Raw genomic sequence first — 18,693 nt, forward strand, 5'->3', positions numbered from 1 at the left:
AGAGCTCACCATGCCCTGATGTGAGCCCAGACCCACACACTAAAGCAGCCCAGAATGGGAAAAATATAAAAGCTAAACCTGAGATATCAGCACAGATCTGAAAAATAGAAAAGCTAAACCTGAGATATCAGCACAGAATCTGAAAACCAGAAAATCTAAACCTGAGGCATGGGTGGCAAAGTGTTTTGGGGCTGGTGCCAGCACAGAGCTTGGTGCAATTCCATCAACGCTGAGGCTGGAGGAGCTGGGGAAGCTTTTCAGGGCTGTTATCCCGAGGTGTGTCCGTGTCCATCTCTTTCCTGGGAGCCGGTGGCTGCTCTCCCAGCCTCCGAGGGAGCAGAGCTGTGCTGTGACTCAGCTTTACAAGGACACTGCTTGGAGCCGTGCTAATCCTGACTGCTCCGGGGGTTTGTTTGCCCGCTGTCCTTACTTCCCATCCCTAAAATAAAGCCCAGACCCACACACTAAAGCAGAACAGAACCTGAAAAATAGAAAATCTAAACCTGAGGTATCATTGCAGGCAGGGCAGGGCTCGGCAGGGCTCTGGGAGGAGCCGAGCCCCGAACTCCCTGCGGGGCGGGTTTATCTCTCGAGCTTGTCTAACACCGCGAGCACGATGCTAATCTGGCCATTGATCCCTCCTAACAGTGCCGCTATTATGGCGCTTAATCCTCCGGCAGAATTCCCAGCCTCGCAGCGAGCAGGGACGGGCCAGGTGGCAGCGGGGCATCTCCCTGGGATGGACTTTTGGGGAGCACACAAACCCCATGGTGGGTGTGGGACCTCACTGTGGAAAGGACCTTGAGACACTTGAGTGTGTCCAGAGGAGGCAACGGGGCTGGAGAGGGGCTGGGAACACAAACCCTGTGAGGAACCACTGAGGGACCTGGGGGTGCTCAGCCTGGAGAAAAGGAGACTCAGGGGTGACTTTATCACTCTCTAGAAGTTTCTGAAAGGTGGCTGTGGTCAGGTGGGGTTGGGCTCTTTCTCCAGGAACTGACAGAACCAGAGGACACAGTCTCAGGGAAATTTAGGTTGGATATCAAGAAAAGTTTTTCACAGAAAGGGTGATAAAGTTCTGGAATGGCCACCTGGGGAGGTGGCAGAGTCCCCATCCCTGCGTGTGTTCAGCAAAGCCTGGATGTGGCACTGGGTGCCAGGGTTGAGTTGAGGTGTTGGGGCTGGGTTGGAGTCCATGATCTCGAAGGTCTCTTCCAACCTGGTGATTCTGTGAATCCCTGTCCACCCCCACGTGCTGCTGGGAGCAGCATCCACCCAAAATCCTGGGGGCCGGGGATGGGGGTTTGGGGTCACCGGGGAGAGGGAAGTGAGGAGGGGGGTGGAGATTCACCTCCACTCTCCAGGGGTGAAGGACCTGCCATGGTCCAGGAGCAGCTCGAGCCTGGGCTTGGCTTTGGCCAGAGGGTGCTGCCAGAAAGTGTGACAGGCAGAGCTCAGGTGTCACCCATGGGGCCTTTCCTGTCCCCCCAGGTGTGACAGGCAGAGCTCAGGTGTGACCCACGGGATGTTCTCTGTCCCCCAGGTGTGACAGGCAGAGCTCAGGTGTGACCCACGGGATGTTCTCTGTCCCCCAGGTGTGACAGGCAGAGCTCAGGTGTGACCCACGGGATGTTCTTTGTCCCCCCAGGTGTGATAGGCAGAGCTCAGGTGTCACCCATGGGGTCTTTCTTGTCCCCCAGGTGTGACAGGCACTGCTCAGGTGCCACCCACAGGTGTTTCATATCCCCCAGGTGTAAAATGCATTACTCAGGTGTCACCCACGGGGTGTTCCCTGTCCCCCCAGGTGTGGATTTTCCTGTACCCCCAGGTGTGCCAGGCATTGCTCAGGTGTCACCCACGGGGTGTTCTCTGTCCCCCAGGTGTGACATGCATTGCTCAGGTGTGACACACATTGCTCGGGTGTCACCCAGGGGGTGTTCTCTGTCCCCCAGGTGTGACATACATTGCTCAGGTGTGACATACATTGCTCGGGTGTGACCCACAGGATGTTCTCTGTCCCCCAGGTGTGCCAGGCATTGCTCAAATGTCACCTGTGGGATGTTTCCTGTCCCCCAGGTGTGACAGACACTGTTCAGGTGTCACCCATGGAGTGTTCTCTGTGTTCTCTGTCCCCCAGGTGTGACATGCATTGCTCAGGCGTCACCTGTGGGATGTTCTCTGTCCCCCAGGTGTAACATGCATTGCTCAGGTGTCACCCATGGGGTGTTCTCTGTCCCCCAGGTGTGACACACATTGCTCAGGTGTCACCTGTGGGATGTTCTCTGTCCCCCCAGGTGTGACAGGCAGAGCTCAGGTGTGACATACATTGCTCAGGTGTCACCTGTGGGGTGTTCTCTGTCCCCCCAGGTGTGACATACATTGCTCAGGTGTCACCCACGGGTGTTCTCTGTCCCCCAGGTGTGACATACGTTACTCAGGTGTCACCCAGGGGGTGTTCTCTGTCCCCCCAGGTGTGACATACATTGCTCAGGTGTCACCCACGGGGTGTTCTCTGTCCCCCCAGGTGTGTCACACATTGCTCAGGTGTCACCCACGGGGTGTTCTCTGTCCCCCAGGTGTGACATACATTGCTCAGGTGTCACCTCTGGGATGTTCTCTGTCCCCCCAGGTGTGGTTCAGCAACCGGCGGGCGCGCTGGCGCAAGCAGGCAGGAGCCAACCAGCTGGCAGCCTTCAACCACCTGCTGCCGGGGGGCTTCCCGCCCACGGGGATGCCGGCGCTGCCCCCGTACCAGCTGCCCGACTCCTCCTACCCCAGCACCACCATCTCCCAAGGTGAGCCCCCTGTTCCCCTTCCCAGCTCCCCTCTGCTGAGGGCTTTGGGGTCCCTTCCAAACCACCCCCGATTCTCTCCTTGGGCCGTTCTGGGCTGGGGCATCCTGGGACAGCTGGGAGCCTCTTGTGGGTTTGGTTTAGTTGGGAGAATTGGGGTTTTTCCTCAAGTCCATGGAAATTCTTCTGTTTTCTCCTCTATCCCACATCCCTTCTGCTGTGTCCCCCTGTGCCATTGCTGGAGTTCTGGACATGGAGCACATCCCAGTAAATTGGGGTTGTGTGGGTGATCGCTCATTGTGGGCAAATCTCCATTCCAGGGTTCAGCAGTGGGAATATTCCAGTGGAAGGAACATTGTTCATTCCAGCTGCCTTGTAAACTGGGGATTTCCAATGGTGTGGAATTTACCTCATTCTGTGTAAATCTCCATTCTGGGGTTCAGCAGAAGGAATATTCCAGGGGAAGGAATATTGTTAATTAGTTACCTTGTAAATTGGGCATTTACCCAATTTACCCAGTTGGGCATTACCCATTTACCCAAACAAACCCAAATTTACCCAATTTACCCAATTTACTATTTACTTAAATTATGTGGGATTTACCTCATTCTGGGTAAATCTCCGTTCTGGGGCTCAGCAGCAGGAATATTCCAGTGGAAGGAATATTGTTAATTAGTTAGTTACCTTGTAAATTGGGCGTTTACCCAATATTTTATTTATTATTTACCCAAATTGCATGGGATTTACCTCATTGTGGGTAAATCTCCATTCTGGGGTTCAGCAGCAGGAATATTCCAGTGGAAGGAATACTGTTAATTAATGAGTTACCTTGTAAATTGGGCATTTATCCAATTTATTATTTATTATTTACTCAAATTGTATGGGATTTACCTCATTGTGGGTAAATCTCTATTCCCTTGTTCAACAGTGGGAATATTCCAGTGGAAGGAACATCGTTAATTCCAGCTGCCTTTGGCCTTTCCCAAGGGATTCCTGGGCTTTTTTGGGGGAGGAAAACAGAATCAAAACAGAAACTTCACCAAGTGTGGAGCTGCTGGCTCCCAGGATGGCCAAGCTGCCATTCCTGGGTTTCCCAAGGGTTTCCTGGGGGTTTCCCAAGGGTTTCCTGGGGGTCTCCCGGGGGTCTCCTGGGGATTTCCTGGGGGTCTCCCGGGGGTCTCCTGGGGGTTTCCTGGGGGTCTCTCAGGGGTCTCCCAGCGGTTTCCCAGGGGTTTTCCGGGGCTTTCCCAGGGGTGTCCCAGGGATCTCCTGGGGGTTTCTCAAGGGTTTCCCAGGAATCTCCCGGGGGTGTCCCGAGGTTTCCCGGGGGGATCCCAGCCCGTTGGTGTCCCTGTGTCCCCGCAGACGGCGGCAGCACCGTGCACCGGCCGCAGCCGCTGCCGCCCTCCACCATGCACCAGGGCGGCCTGGCCGCCGCTGCCGCCGACTCCGGCTCTGCCTACGGCGCCCGGCACAGCTTCTCCAGCTACTCCGAGAGCTTCATGAACGCCGCAGCCCCCGCCAACCACATGAACCCCGTCAGCAACGGCCTCTCCCCGCAGGTAGGTGCCCCTTTCCAGCCTTCTCCGCATTCCGCGAGCGCGGGCAGCTCCGAGCCGGCACCGCGGTTGTTGGGGTTGGGTTCGGTGTTGGTGTGGCTGTTGTTGTGGTGGTGGTTGTTGTTGTGGTCAGGAATTCCTGCAGGGAGAGCAATTAGTTGGTTTGTTAATGAGCAGCAGCTCTGTCGTGAGCCCAGCGCTGGTTGTTCCCACAGCCAGGTTGGGGTGAGGGGATCCCTGTGATGGTGTTCACAGGGGTCTCATGCTGAAGGAAGAGACCAGGATCTGACTCCATGTTTCAAAAGGCTTGATTTATTATTTTATTATTTATATTACATTAAAACTATACTAAAATAATAGAAGAAAGGATTTCATCAGAAGGCTGGCTAAGCTAAGAATAGAAAAAGAAAGAATGATAACAAAAGCTCTATCTTGGACTCTCTCTCCGAGCCAGCTGGGCTGTGATTGGCCATTAATTAGAAACAACCAACATGGGCCCAATCCCAGATGCACCTGTTGCATTCCACAGCAGCAGATAACCATTGGTTACATTTTGTTCCTGAGGCCTCTCAGCTTCTCAGGAGGAAAAATCCTAAGAAAAGGATTTTCCATAAAAAGATGTCTGCGACAGATCCCCAACACCTGGAGCGCCCCCAGAACCACCCCAGAGCAGAGGGGGCCCTGTGGTGGTGGGGGTGACCCCAAGGACAGCACACCTGAGGGTGGACTCCGCAGCTCATCCTGGCTGGCTGATTTAGGCACAACCTGGAGCTCCTCCAGGTCTGGCTGGACACGGAGCTGAGCTCAGAGATGGAGATTTGGGGTTTGATTTGGGGAAATTCATGCAGACAATCCTGCACGAGGCATAGGTGAGCTGTGGAGAGGGGAAGGAATCTCCAAGCTCACCTTTGTTATCAAGTGGAAATGAAAACGAGCAGCCAGGACTTGTCCTTATCCTGAGGGACACCAAATCCCATTTTTCCACTCTTGGTCGCTCGTGGGATGTGGAGTTGTGTGGAGAGCAGCAGTTGTTTCAGAGGGATCAGTTTATTTAGGATGGGAAACCAAAATAATTTAGGATGAGGAGGAGAAACGAGGTGGGCACCTGGAATGGAAAAGCTGCAGAGGTTTGGAGTCCAACAAACAGGGACACCAGGGGCTGTGGAGGTAAAGGTGCAGCAGTCTGGGTGTGAAAACAAACACGGAGTGTCAGTGAAAGAGGGAAACTTTGCACTTCTCTGGAATGGTTCAAATCCCCCACTTTTGGCTTTGAGTGGGAAAACCGTGATTGGCATAGGGCAGAATGGGAAAATACTGAAATGCGACTGGCACAGGGCTGGATGGGAAAATATGAAAATATTGACTGGCATGGGGCTGGATGGGAAAATATTGAGGTATTGAATGGCACGGGGCTGGATGGGAAAATATTGAAATGTGACTGGCACAAGGCAGAATGGGAAAATATTAAAATATTGACTGGGACAGGGCTGGATGGGAAAATATTAAAATGTGACTGGCATGGGGCTGGATGGGAAAATATGAAAATATTGACTGGCATGGGACTAGATGGGAAAATACTGAACTGTGACTGGCACAGGGCTGGATGGGAAAATAGTGAAACGTGACTGGCACAGGGCTGGATATTGCTCCAAACAGGGACATTTGTGGGGGAATAGGCTGATATCCCTCTGACAAGGGATTTCTGAGAGCACTGTGCTCAGGCTCAGAGGATACAGGCTGGGATTGAAAGGCAGGCCTGGGTTAGCTGGGCCAGGGCCCAGGATTAACTCAGATGATCCCAAGTGCAATTTATCCCCACGGAATAAGGCGGGGATGAGATGCCTGGGATGAGCCCCAGGCGCAGAGAAGGCCATCCTGCAATTTCCATTTCCCTTCATCCTCTCCTGCCCAGTCCTGCAGAATCAGGGGCTCGTTGAAAGGACCAGACCGTGGCTTTTCCTCTGCTTATCCCAATCCCAAATTCCCCTGCCCCCAGGCTCAGGCTGGGGACAGATATCCCTGAGCCCATAAGCCCTTTGTATGGGAAAGAGAGGATCCTTTATCTGGCAGGCCTGAAGAAAAGAGAGCTTTGCACCCCCAGGAAGAGGAGATTCCCATTTTCCCAGAGCTTTTAATCATGTGAGGGCCAAGATATCGGTGTGGAAATTCGTCTGTTCCCTTTGTGTGCTGAGAGCCTAACCCAGGTTATTTCCCGACTGCTTTACATTCCCTGATCAAAAAATTCCTGCCTTTCCAAGCCCTCTGCTGTTCCTAGTGGAAGGAGATGAGAAATGCTCCCAGCAGGATGAGGAACTCCTGGATTTGTCCTTTATTAGGGAAGTTTTTGGGGTGGGGGGGGTCTCTTTATGGGGTGCTCTGTGGGATTTATGAGTTGAGCTGAGCACAATCCGGCTCTGCCGGGGCATTCCAGGGAAATGCCAGGAAAATTCCACCCTCCCAGCTGCCAGAGGGTCCTGTCTGCAGGGGGAAGGATCAGCCAGAGGGAAAGAGGGGGTTCAGGAGGGGGGAAAGAAAGAGGGGGTTCAGGAAGGGGAAAGAAAGACGGAACTCAGGAGAGGAAAAAGAGGGGGTTCAGGAGAGGGGAAAGAGGGGATTCAGGAGGTGAGGAGGTGAGAAGGTGAGAAAGAGGGAGCTCAGGAGATGGAAAAGAAGAGGTTCAGGAGGGGGGAAAGAATTTGGGAGTTCAGAAAGGGGAAAGAGGGAACTCAGGAGATGGAAGAGAGGGGGTTCTGGAGGGGGCAAAGAGGGAACTCAGGAGGGGGAAAAGAAGAGGTTCAGGAGGTTGGAAAGAGGTTCAGGGGGTGGGAAAGAGGGAGCTCAGGAAGGGAGAAAGAGGGAACTCAGGAGGAAAAAGAGGGGGTTCAGGATGTTGGAAAGAGGGGGTTCAGTAGGGGGAATAAAGGGGGCTCAGAAGATGGAAAAGGGAGCTCGGGAGGGGAAAAAGAGGGGGTTCAGGAGTTTGGAAAGAGGGGGTTCAGGAGGAGGAAAAGAGGGGGCTCAGGATGGGGGAAAGAGAGGGTTCTGGGGTGGGAAAGATGGGGCTCAGAAGAGGATGAAGAGGGAGTTCAGAAGGTTGGAAAACCCACAGTGGGAGCTGAGGGTGATGGTGATTTGTCTCTGGCCAGGTTTCTCATTTCCCCCATGGCAGCAGCAGCAGCAGGAGGAGATTTCTTGGCACTTCAGACAAGGAGAGAGGCCCAGGAGCTCCCAGCTTTTGCTCCCTATCCAGTTACCCCAGGATTGGGTGTCCTGGCTGGAATCCACGGGCTGTGCTGGCAGCTGGAGTCTGGGAGGAGAAGCACGGTGTTCCTGTTCCCAAAGAGAAAATGGGGATTTGGGATGGCCACCGTGGTGTTCCTGTTCCCAAAGAGAAAATGGGGATTTGGGATGGCCACCGTGGTGTTCCTGTTCCCAAACAGAAAATGGGGATTTGGGATGGCCACCGTGGTGTTCCCATTCCCAAAGAGAAAATGGGGATTTGGGATGGCCACCGTGGTGTTCCTGTTCCCAAACAGAAAATGGGGATTTGGGATGGCCACTGTGGTATTCCCGTTCCCAAAGAGAAAACAGGGATTTGGGCATTCCTGTTCCCAAACAGAAAATGAGGATTGGAGTGGCCACCACGATGTTCCCAATCCCAACAGAAAATGGGTATTTGGGGTGGCCACTGTGACATTCCCATTCCCAAACAGGAAATGAGGACGTTTTGTGTGGCCACTGTGGCATTCCTGTTCCCAAAAGAGAAAAGGGGGATTTGGAGTGGCCACTGTGGTGTTCCCACCCCCAAACAGGGATTTGGAATGGCCACTGTGGCATTCCCATTCCCATTCCCAAACAGAAAATGGGGATTTGGGGTGGCCACTGTGACATTCCCATTCCCAAACAGGGATTTGGGATGGTCACTGTGGCATTCCCATTCCCATTCCTATTCCCGTTCCCATTCCTATTCCCATTCCCGTTCCCATTCCCATTCCCATTCCTATTCCCATTCCCATTCCCATCCCCATTCCCAAACAGGGATTTGGGATGGCCACTGTGACATTCCCATTCTCATTTCCATTCCCAAATGGGGATTTGGGATGGTCACTCTGGCATTCCCATTCCCATTCCCATTCCCAAACAGGGATTTGGGATAGCCACTGTGACATTCCCATTCCCATTCCTATTCCCATTCCCATTCCCAAACAGGGATTTGGGATGGTCACTGTGGCATTCCCATTCCCATTCCTATTCCTATTCCCATTCCCATTCCCATTCCCATTCCCAAACAGGGATTTGGGATGGTCACTGTGGCATTCCCATTCCCATTCCTATTCCCATTCCCATTCCTATTCCCATTCCTATTCCCATTCCCATTCCCATTCCCATTCCCAAACAGGGATTTGGGATGGTCACTGTGGCATTCCCATTCCCATTCCCACTCCCATTCCCATTCCCATTCCTATTCCCACTCCCATTCCTATTCCCATTCCCATTCCCATTCCCATTCCTATTCCCATTCCCATTCCCATTCCCATTCCCAAACAGGGATTTGGGGTGCCCACCGTGGGTCCATCCCCAGCCGTGCTCCCTCTCCGGGGCTGATCCTGCGTGAGCTCTGCCCAACCCTCACACGGGATTTGTTTAGTCCCGGTTTTTCAGCCGCACAAAGCCCAGCTCAGCCGCTGGATCCTCCCGGCTTTCCCAGGCTGCTCCGCCTCCATCCCAGAGCTCAGCTGGGAATTTTGGCTCCCGTGACTTCATCCCGGGTGAAATGTCACAAAAACCCCGATGGATTCTGTGACACTTCACCCGAAAACACCAGCTTGGCTGGGCTGGGCTGGTGAGGGGTTAAGCCCAGCTGGAAATTAAGCCTGACCCAACTCCTTGTCCCGGCCTTGTTTCTCACTTCCAGCCCTGGAATGGAAAGAGAAGCAAAGTAAAACTTTGTGTGTTGAGATAAGAAGAGTTCAATAATTGAGAATGAACTAAATACAGTGATGATAATAAAAATAATGATAATAATAATAATAGGCCAGGGTGCTCCAAACCCCATCCAGCCTGGCCTTAAACTCGGTTTTAAATCCAGTTCTGTCTCAGTCAGGATCTGCCAGCCCTTCAGGAGCTGTGTGTGCTGCACTGGGTGCTGAGGGCGGAGATTGGGGAGTTAAGCTGAGTATCAGAGGACCAAAATGGGGCCACTTTGGCTGATGCTGGGAGAGCCCCTCAAACAGAAAAGAAATCAGATTTTTTTTCCATATTTTCTTCTGCTTTTCACCTCGAGCCTCCTCTGCCACATCTCTTCTGCCTTTTCAAGTATCTCTGTGGGTTTTTGGAGGGTTTGTTGGAGGGTTTGTTGCAGGGGTTTGTTTTTGGGGACTTTGTTTTTGAGGGCTTGTTTTAGAGGGCTTGTTTTGGAGGGTTTGTTGCAGGGTTTGTTTTGGGGGATTTGTTTTGGATGTTTGTTTTGGGGGGTTTGTTTTTCAAGGTTTGTTTTGGGGGCTTTGTTTTTGAGGTTTTGTTTTAGGGAGTTTGTTTTGGAGGGTTTGTTGCGGGGTTTTTTTGGGTGATTTGTTTTGGGGGTTTGTTTTGAAGTGTTTGTTTTAGATGGTTTGTTTTAGAGGGTTTGCTTTGGAGGGTTTTGGAGGGTTTGTTGCACTGTTTCACCTCTACAATTCCTGCTGCTCTTTGAGCTCCAGACCCGGCCCTAAATCCGTGTGCCCATTCCCTGCAGCCCTTAGGGTCTCCAAGGGCTTTCCCAGAGCCAAAACCGCTCAGCTTGGAGCAGGTGGGGCTGGAGAACGGCTCAGAACGGGGTTAAAAGGCAGGAACTGCAGACCTTGTCCTTCCTGAGAGCTCAGGATCTCCCAACAGCCCTGCGGGATCTGCGGGGATTGAGACAATTGGGACAATTCCAGAGGCACAAAGAGCCAAGAGAAACTTGGTCACCTCCCCGGAGCTGTGGCTTTCATTTCCTCAGGGCTGGCAGTGGCTTTGGGTTTGTGCTCCCTGAATTCATTCCCAGAGTCTTGGAATTCCCAATCCCAGGTTTGGATCTTCCTGGCTCTGGGAATTCCTTCCCTGATTTCCAGGATCCTCCTGGCTCTGGAAATTCTTTCCCTCAGTTCCATGGATCCTCTGGGAATTCCTTCCCTGATTTCCATGGATCTTCTGGGAATTCCTTCCCTGATTTCCAAGGATCCTCCTGGCTCTGGGAATTCTTTCCCTCAGTTCCAGAGATCCCTCCTGGCTCTGGGAATTCCTTCCCTGATTTCCATGGATCCCTCCAGGCTCTGGGAATTCTTTCCCTGATTTCCAGGGATCCTCCTGGCTCTGGAGAGGCCGCTCTGTCTCCCTTCTCTCAGTGCCACCAATCCCTTTCTCCGTCTGGTGCCTTTTTTTCCTTTTTTTCCCTTTTTTTTTCCTTTTTTTTTTTTATTTTTTTTATTTTGTCGGAGACACTGTGCCTGTAATAAGCATTCAAAATGAGTCTTGCTGGGCCAGGAGAAAGGGGAGGGGAAGAAAGAAGGGGAGGAGAGGATGAGATTTGGGGGTGGGGTGGGGGGGGGATTTGGGGAAGGGGGAAAAGGAGGAGGGGTTTTAAATAGCAAAGAATTAGGAAAAAAAAAATCTGATGCAAATCACTGGTAGAGAGAAAATTATGTGCAATTACCCGAGCGATACTGGGCAGCCGTGCCCACCCCAACCAACAAGATCTCATTAACAAGCAGAAAATAAGATTGAAATGGTGTGTAAAAGAGCTGAAAAATGAATTTGAATGCTGCATTTGTCCACAATTACCCCCTCGTTCACACATATTTTATTGCAATTTTTTTATTATTCTTAATCTTTCCATCCCTCAAAGCAGATTGGGAACATCCTGGCATTACGCTTGCTGAGGGAGGAAGCATTAAGGATTCCCCGTTTCCCTGAAAGGAGACCCTTCTCCCGCTCGAATTTTCCAGGCTGGGTTTTGGCCGGATCAGGATTCATTTCCCGGCTTAGCCGGGTGTAGGGCCGTGTTCTCCCTCATCCCTTAACGCCCCCACACCGGGGCCTTCCCTTCCCCTCTCTCCTTCTCCCTCCAGGCTTTGCCACCTCCGCATCCCCGGCATTCCTGTTCCTCCAGAGGATCCTGGAGCATCCCCACATCCACCCTTCCTTCCTTCCTTCCTTCCTTCCTTCCTTCCTTCCTTCCTTCCTTCCTTCCTTCCTTCCTTCCTTCCTTCCTTCCTTCCTTCCTTCCTTCCTTCCTTCCTTCCTTCCTTCCTTCCTTCCTTCCTTCCTTCCTTCCTTCCTTCCTTCCTTCCTTCCTTCCTTCCTTCCTTCCTTCCTTCCTTCCTTCCTTCCTTCCTTCCTTCCTTCCTTCCTTCCTTCCTTCCTTCCTTCCTTCCTTCCTTCCTTCCTTCCTTCCTTCCTTCCTTCCTTCCTTCCTTCCTTCCTTCCTTCCTTCCTTCCTTCCTTCCTTCCTTCCTTCCTTCCTTCCTTCCTTCCTTCCTTCCTTCCCTCCCTTCCCTCCCTTCCCTCCCTCCCTCTTTTCCTCTCTCCCTTTTCCTTCCCCCTTTTCCTTTCCTTCCTTCTGCTGCTTTTGCTCCTCCTCCTGTGAGGAGGGAAAGGGATGGTTTGGAAGTTTAGCTTAGTTCATTTTTTGGGGGTTTCTTAGCCCAAAAGAAGCTTTTTTTTTCCAGAAAGGAATTACCCCAAAGGACCGTTTGGAGCACATGGGGGTGATCCCCTGGCCCACTCAGCAGGAGGAGGGCAAAGAGTGGTGTCACCTCAGAGAGAATGACCCAAAATTGTCACAGAATTCTGGGCTGGCTGGGGCTGGAGGGGCCTTAGAGCTGATCCAGGCCCCCCGGCAGGGCAGGGACACCTCCCACTGTCCCAGGGAGCTCCAAACCCTCCCTCCCTGCTAATTCCGCCTCCTTCCCTCCCCGGGGCTCGGGAACGGGACCCGGCACTCCGGGCTCCTCTGGGAAAAGCGGCTCCACCTCGGTTTCGTCTCCCTAAACTTTTAACCTGCACATGCCCTGTTTTCCACTAAAGTTTCTGGCATTTTTGGGGATATATTTCACCGAACAAAGCCCATCTGCTCTTGTCAGTTTGACGCCTCTGCTGCCGGCACCGGGAACGGGGGAGAAGGGAACATTCTTCCCGTGTGAAAACAGATCCGTCCTTCTTTGCCTCATTCCCGGTGACTCCGGCTCCGAGGAGGGTGGGAAGGGGGGAATTCATAGCCCAGGGGCCTCTCTGCTCTCCCTGCCGAGGTTCCCTGGGCTCCCTCGATCGATTGGGGCACTCCCATCCCGCTGGAAACACATCGGGAGCAAAAAAGGCAGGATTTTATTCCCATAACCCGAGTTCTGTGCGAGTCCCTGTGTGATTCCCACTCCGAAGGTTGTTCCTTGTGTGTGTTACAGGGAGAGGAAAATGGAAAGATTTGGGATTCCCACTCCAGAGGTTTTTCCTGCGTTTGTTACTGAGACAGGAAAATGGAAGGATTTGGGATTCCCATTTCAGAGGTGCTCCCTGCATGTGTTACTGACAGGAAAACATTGGGAACACGGAAGGATTTGGGATTCCCACTCCAGAGGTTTTATCCCTGCGTGTTTTACTAAGAGGAAAATATTGGGAACGTGGAAGAATTTGGGATTCCCACTCCGGTGGTTGTTCCCTCTGTGTGTTACTGAAAAAGGAAAATGTTGGGAACACAAAAAGATTTGGGATTCCCACTCCAAGGTTGCTCCCTGCGTGTTTTACTGGGACAGGAAAATGTTGGGAACACGGAAGGATTTGGGATTCCCACTCCAAGGTTGTTCCCTGTATGTGTTACTGAGAGAGGAAAATGGAAGGATTTGGGATTCCCAGTCCGAGGTGGTTCCCTGCGTGTGTTACTGAGAGGAAAACGTTGGGAAGAGGGTAGGATTTGGGATTCCCACTCCAGAGGTTTCTCCCTGTGTGTGTTACTGAGACGGGAAAATAGAAGGATTTGGGATTCCCACTTTGGAGGTTGTTCCTGCGTGTTTTACCGATAAGAAAATGTTGGGAACACGGAAGGATTTGGGAACAAACAGTCGATTCCCGAGGCTGGAATCCCATGGGAATTTGGCGCTGCCTTTGGTGGGCCCAGGATCGGCCCCCAAGGCACTGCAAGCTCAGGGAGCAGCAGGACACAAATTGGGGAGGAAAAAGGAAGAAATAGGAGAAGAAAAGTGGGGGAAACCCGAGGAGAAGAACAAGAGCGATGGCAGCAGGAAGGAGAAGCGCGGGGAGGTGTGGAAGTGCCTGAAAAGCCCCCAAATGTCGAATTTAAGGGCTGAGACACAGAAACCTGTGCCCAAAATCTTCAAATCTCCGTCCCCAGGCAGAGCCAGGCGGAGCAGGCTGGATGGAACGGGAATTCCTGAATTCCTGAATTCCTTTACCTCCCTTCCTCCGGCTCCTGGGGAGGGAGCAGGGGCTCGGCCGGGAGGATGCGAGCGCTGATTACTGAGGGAGCTCGGGCCGGGCACGGAGGGAAAATGAGCCATTAGCAATTAACGCCATTAGCAATTAACGCCATTAGCAACCAACGCCGCAGCCGCTGCCCGGCGTCCCCTCCGTGCCGCGATGTCCCCGGGAGCCGGGATGGGGGGAGAGGCAGCCCCGGAGCGGGGGCAGCGAGGCAGAGGGGACGCTTAAAAGCGAGGAACGCAATGAAAGGAAGAAATAATTGGGATTTGGGGGCGGGGGCACGCGGCGCATTCCCGGGGTGCGCGTTCCGGCTCCTTGCAGCTGCGCTCCAGCTGTGCTCCAGCTGTGCCCCGCCTGGGGAGAGCAGGAAAAACCCACAGCGGCGCGGGCAGGGATCCAGCCCCGGCTGCCCCGAGCTGTTTGCCCCTCGCAGGGGTGCTGGGGTGGATCCAGGGCTGAGGAGCCGCGATGGGCAGTGCGGGCGGGCCCGGGGCTCTCCTGCCAGCGGTCAGGAGCACATAACCACGGGAATGATTCTATGCGGGCGCTTTGATTGAAGAGCTCAGGGGTACAAACCCAAATCTGAGCCCGACATGGGTTCGGGATGAACATGCTTTTGTATTCTATCGTTATATAACTTTCATGTTAATTATTAAACTTATATTTTTCTGTTGTATACATAGATTTAATCCAAGCATAGGCTCCTCGTGGTCCCCCTCAAATTTCTAACGTAGTTTCTCATTGTTCTTCTTACGATTAAACAATAATTATATTTAATTACTAAGCAATCATCACATCTAACAATTATATCATTTTTCATGTACTGCTTACGCAGGTGCAATTTCACATGATCTGGCAAACACAAAGCCCAACATTTTCAGAGTCTATTTTTAACATTTTTCCAGGGCCCCACTAAGCTTAGCTTCTTTCTAATTCCCCGAATTTTATGATTTTAAAACCTTTTCCTATCACTCCTGGCGGGATTCCAGCCCGGGGAGGATGGACAGGGGACCGCGAGTCCCCTCCATGAGCGCAGCTCTGCCGGGGTTGTGTGAGAGGGTCAGGACTCGGCGGGGTTGGGTTTGCCTTTGCTTCCCGTCCGTGTGCGCTAAGGAAAAGAGAAACTCCCGTTCCCTCCCGTCCCAGCTGGAGAGGCTGCAGGACTCTGGGGATGCGTCCACCCCTGGAGCATCCCGGGGAGCTGCTCGGGAGGATCAGTCTGTGCAGTCCCAAAGCCTCAGGAGAGGTTTATGAGATGAGACGATTCCCAAAGGGATGCTGAGCTGAGCTTTGGTGTGAGGTGGGGGAGAGTTTGGGGGCCGCGTCAGCTTCCCGAGCATCCAGAGCGACCCTCCCAGCGCCCCAGGGGTGGAACAGGAGCAGGGAACGGCTCTGCAGGGTGGGCTCGGAGAGTTTGGGGTGCCGGGGAATGGCTCTGTGATGTGGGCTCGGAGAGTTTGGGGTGCTGGGGAAAGGCTCTGTGTTGTGGGCTCGGAGAGTTTGGGGTGCTGGGGAACGAGTTTCGGCTCTGCAGGGTGGGCTCAGAGAGTTTGGGGTGCAGGGGAACGGGTTTCGGCTCTGCAGGGTGGGCTCGGAGAGTTTGGGGTGCCAGGGCTGAGCACAGACTTTGGGGTGCCAGGGAATGGCTCTGTGCTGTGGGCTTGGAGAGTTTGGGGTGCCAGGGCTGAGCAGGGCCATTGCTCAGGCAGTTTGGGGTGCCAGGGCTGGGCAGGAGCTGGGAATGGCTCTGCTGTGTGTGTGTTCGGACAGTTTGGGGTGCCAGGGCTGGGCAGGAGCAAGGACATTCATTGCTCAGACACTTTGGGGTGCCAGGGAATGGCTCTGTGCTGTGGGCTCGGCCAGTTGGGGGTGCCAGGGCCGGGCAGGAGCCGCTGGTGCCCCGGGAAGTGCAGAGGGAGGAGATGCCGGAGCCGCAGGGGAGGCCCCACACACTCCGGGGTGCGGGGTCCGTTCCATGCCGGGGTCCCCCCTGCGTGGCGCGGGATGTGCGGGGACATCTCTGGGTGCTACGGGGGCTCTGCTGCCCAAAGCCGCCGCTGCTCCTCCAGCCGTGCCCGGGATCAGTTTAGGGCGGGGCTGGGGATCACAAACCCCGAGAGATGGGGATCACAAACCCCGAGAGATGGGGATCACAAACCCCGGGAGATGGGGATCACAAACCCCGGGGGATGGGGATCACAAACCCCGGGAAATGGGGATCACAAACCCGGGGTTGGGGATCACAAACCCCGGGAAATGGGGATCACAAACCCAGGGTTGGGGATCACAAACCCCGGGAGATGGGAGATCACAAACCCCGGGAAATGGGGATCACAAACCCCGGGAGATGGGAGATCACAAACCCGGGGTTGGGGATCACAAACCCCGGGGATGGGGATCACAAACCTCGGGAGATGAGGATCACCAATTCCAGGAGATGGGGATCACAAACCCCGGGAAATGGGGATCACAAACCCCGGGAGATGGAGATCACAAATCTCAGAGTTGGAGATCACAAACCCGGGGTTGGGGATCACAAACCCGGCCGGGGCTGGGGATCACAAACCCCGGGAGTTGGGGCTGGGGATCACAAACCCCGGGAGATAAGGATCACAAACCCGGGCAGGGCTGGGGATCACAAACCCGGGCAGGGCTGGAGATCACAAACCCTGGGGCTGGGGATCACAAACCCCGGCCGGGGCTGGGGATCACAAACCCCGGGAGTTGGGGATCACAAATCTCAGAGCTGGAGATCACAAACCCGGGCGGGGCTGGGAGCGAGCGGATCAAAGGTGCGCGGGGTCCCGGCTCGCCGCTCTCAGCTCCGGGCTGCCCTTAAACCCACGCGGTTTGGAGAGGAGGGGGATCTGATTTCAGGGAATGAGCACCTGAAAAGCGATCGTGAGCCTCGCGGGGCGGGGAGCCCGGGCAGGCACATCCAGGGGAATCACGGGGCTGGCGGTGAGGTCGAGGGAAAAGAGGGAATGGAGGGGTTGTTCTGGGAAATTACAGGGAATTTGAGAAATTATCCCGGCTGTGGGGTTTTGAGGAAAGAGGGAATGCAGAGATGGAGGGGTTGTTTTGAGGAGTCATAAGGAAAATCCCAGGAAAATCAGTGGTTTGTAGGATTGAGGGGAAAGAGGGAATGCAGAGATGGAGAGGCTGTTTTGGGAAATCCCGGGGAATTTGGGAGAGGGAAGGAGGGAATGCAGAGATGGAGGGGCTGTTTTGGGAAATCACAAGGAGCGTTTCGCGGGATTGAGCGGAAAGGCCAAACCGATGAATGTGGGGAGGGAATTCACGGCCCAGGCCAGCGCTGAGGTGACACCGCGCTGTCCCCGCTGCTCTCCCCGCGCTCCTGCCCCGCTCGGGACAGCCCTGGGGCGCTGCCCTGGCCCTGCGGAGCCACCCCCGCCCCTCCAGCTGACCCTCGGAGGGACACGGGGGGGACACTGCCCATGGGGACACAAAAGGGGGATACTCTTGATGGGGACATAGCGAGGGGACGCTGCCTATGGGGACACAGAGGGGGCACACTCCTGATGGGGGACACAGGGAGGGGACACTCGCAATGAGGACACAGAGGAGGGACACTCACAATGGGGGACACAGAGGGGACGCTCCCGATGGGGACACAGAGAGGGGACACTCCCCATGGAGACACAGCGAGGGGACACTCCCGATGGGGACATAGCGAGGGGGGATGCTCCCATTGCGAGTGTCCCTTTTCTGTGTCCCCCATGTGGACACAGAAAAGGGACACTCGCAATGGGGACACAAGGGGGACACTGCCCATGGGGACACAGCGAGGGGATGCTCCCATGGAGACACAAACGGGGGACGCTCCCATGGGGACACAGTGAGGGGACGCTGCCCATGGGGACACAAACGAGGGGACGCTACCATGGGGACACAGCGAGGGGACACTGCCCGTGGGGACACAAACGAGGGGACACTCCCATGGGGACACAGCGAGGGGACACTGCCCATGGGGACACAGCGAGGGGACACTGCCCATGGGGACACAAACGAGGGGACGCTCCCATGGGGACACAAACGAGGGGACGCTCCCATGGGGACACAAACGAGGGGACACTGCCCATGGGGACACAAACGGGGGACACTGCCCATGGGGACACAGCGAGGGGACACTGCCCATGGGGACACAAACGAGGGGACACTGCCCATGGGGACACAGCGAGGGGACACTGCCCATGGGGACACAGTGAGGGGACGCTCCCATGGGGACACAGCGAGGGGACACTGCCCATGGGGACACAAACGAGGGGACGCTCCCATGGGGACACAGCGAGGCTGCCCAGCCTCCCCCGCGCTCCGCAGCGGCCCCGGGAGCCCCCGGCAGCCTCGGCTCGGCTCTCGCAGCTCTCGCTGTCCCCGCGCTCCCTCTCCTCTCCTCTCCTGTGTCCCCATTGATGTGCCGGGGAGCTGGCTCTGCTCTGCCTGCTCTGTCTGCTCTGCCACTCGCGCGTCTGTTCCGAGAAGGGATCAGAAGTTTCAGCGAGCGCTCGGCGCCTCTCCTTTGATCCATGTCCTGAGGCCTGCTTGACAGCGAAAAAAAGCATGGAGACAAAACGACTCAGTCAAAGTGATTCCTGACAACTGTCTCCATGAGATAAGGAAGCTCTCTGTGTCTTGGTGGTTTTTTTTTTTTTTTTCTCCTCTTCTAATACCGCCTCTCCGTTTCCATAAGAAGCGGAGTCACTTTAAACCAGAGGAGCAGCGGAGAGGAGCCGAGCACAGAGCCCAGCTTTATCGCGCTTCCTGTCTCCTTTCCCACTCATTTTTTTATTTTATTTTCTTTTATTTCTTTTTTTCCCTAAAACCCCTTCTTTTCCCCCGTTTTTCCTTCCCTCCTTCCCCCGGTGCCG

The 18,693-nt window shown here is 54.4% G+C and overlaps 1 protein-coding gene across 3 annotated transcripts in view; it reads left to right on the forward strand.

The window, feature by feature from the left end:
• The window catches only part of PAX7 (paired box 7), a 134,571-nt gene that overhangs the window by 79,379 nt on the left and 36,499 nt on the right, over positions 1–18,693 (forward strand). For all 3 annotated transcript variants that reach the window (XM_036396245.1, XM_036396244.2, XM_036396248.2), the window contains exons 6-7: positions 2,630–2,795; positions 4,158–4,354. In XM_036396245.1, the coding sequence (XP_036252138.1) occupies positions 2,630–2,795; positions 4,158–4,354 (363 nt within the window). The remainder of the gene's footprint in view (positions 1–2,629; positions 2,796–4,157; positions 4,355–18,693) is intronic.

Source organism: Molothrus ater, chromosome 23 (genome assembly GCF_012460135.2).
Source record: "Molothrus ater isolate BHLD 08-10-18 breed brown headed cowbird chromosome 23, BPBGC_Mater_1.1, whole genome shotgun sequence".
NCBI lineage: Eukaryota > Metazoa > Chordata > Aves > Passeriformes > Icteridae > Molothrus > Molothrus ater.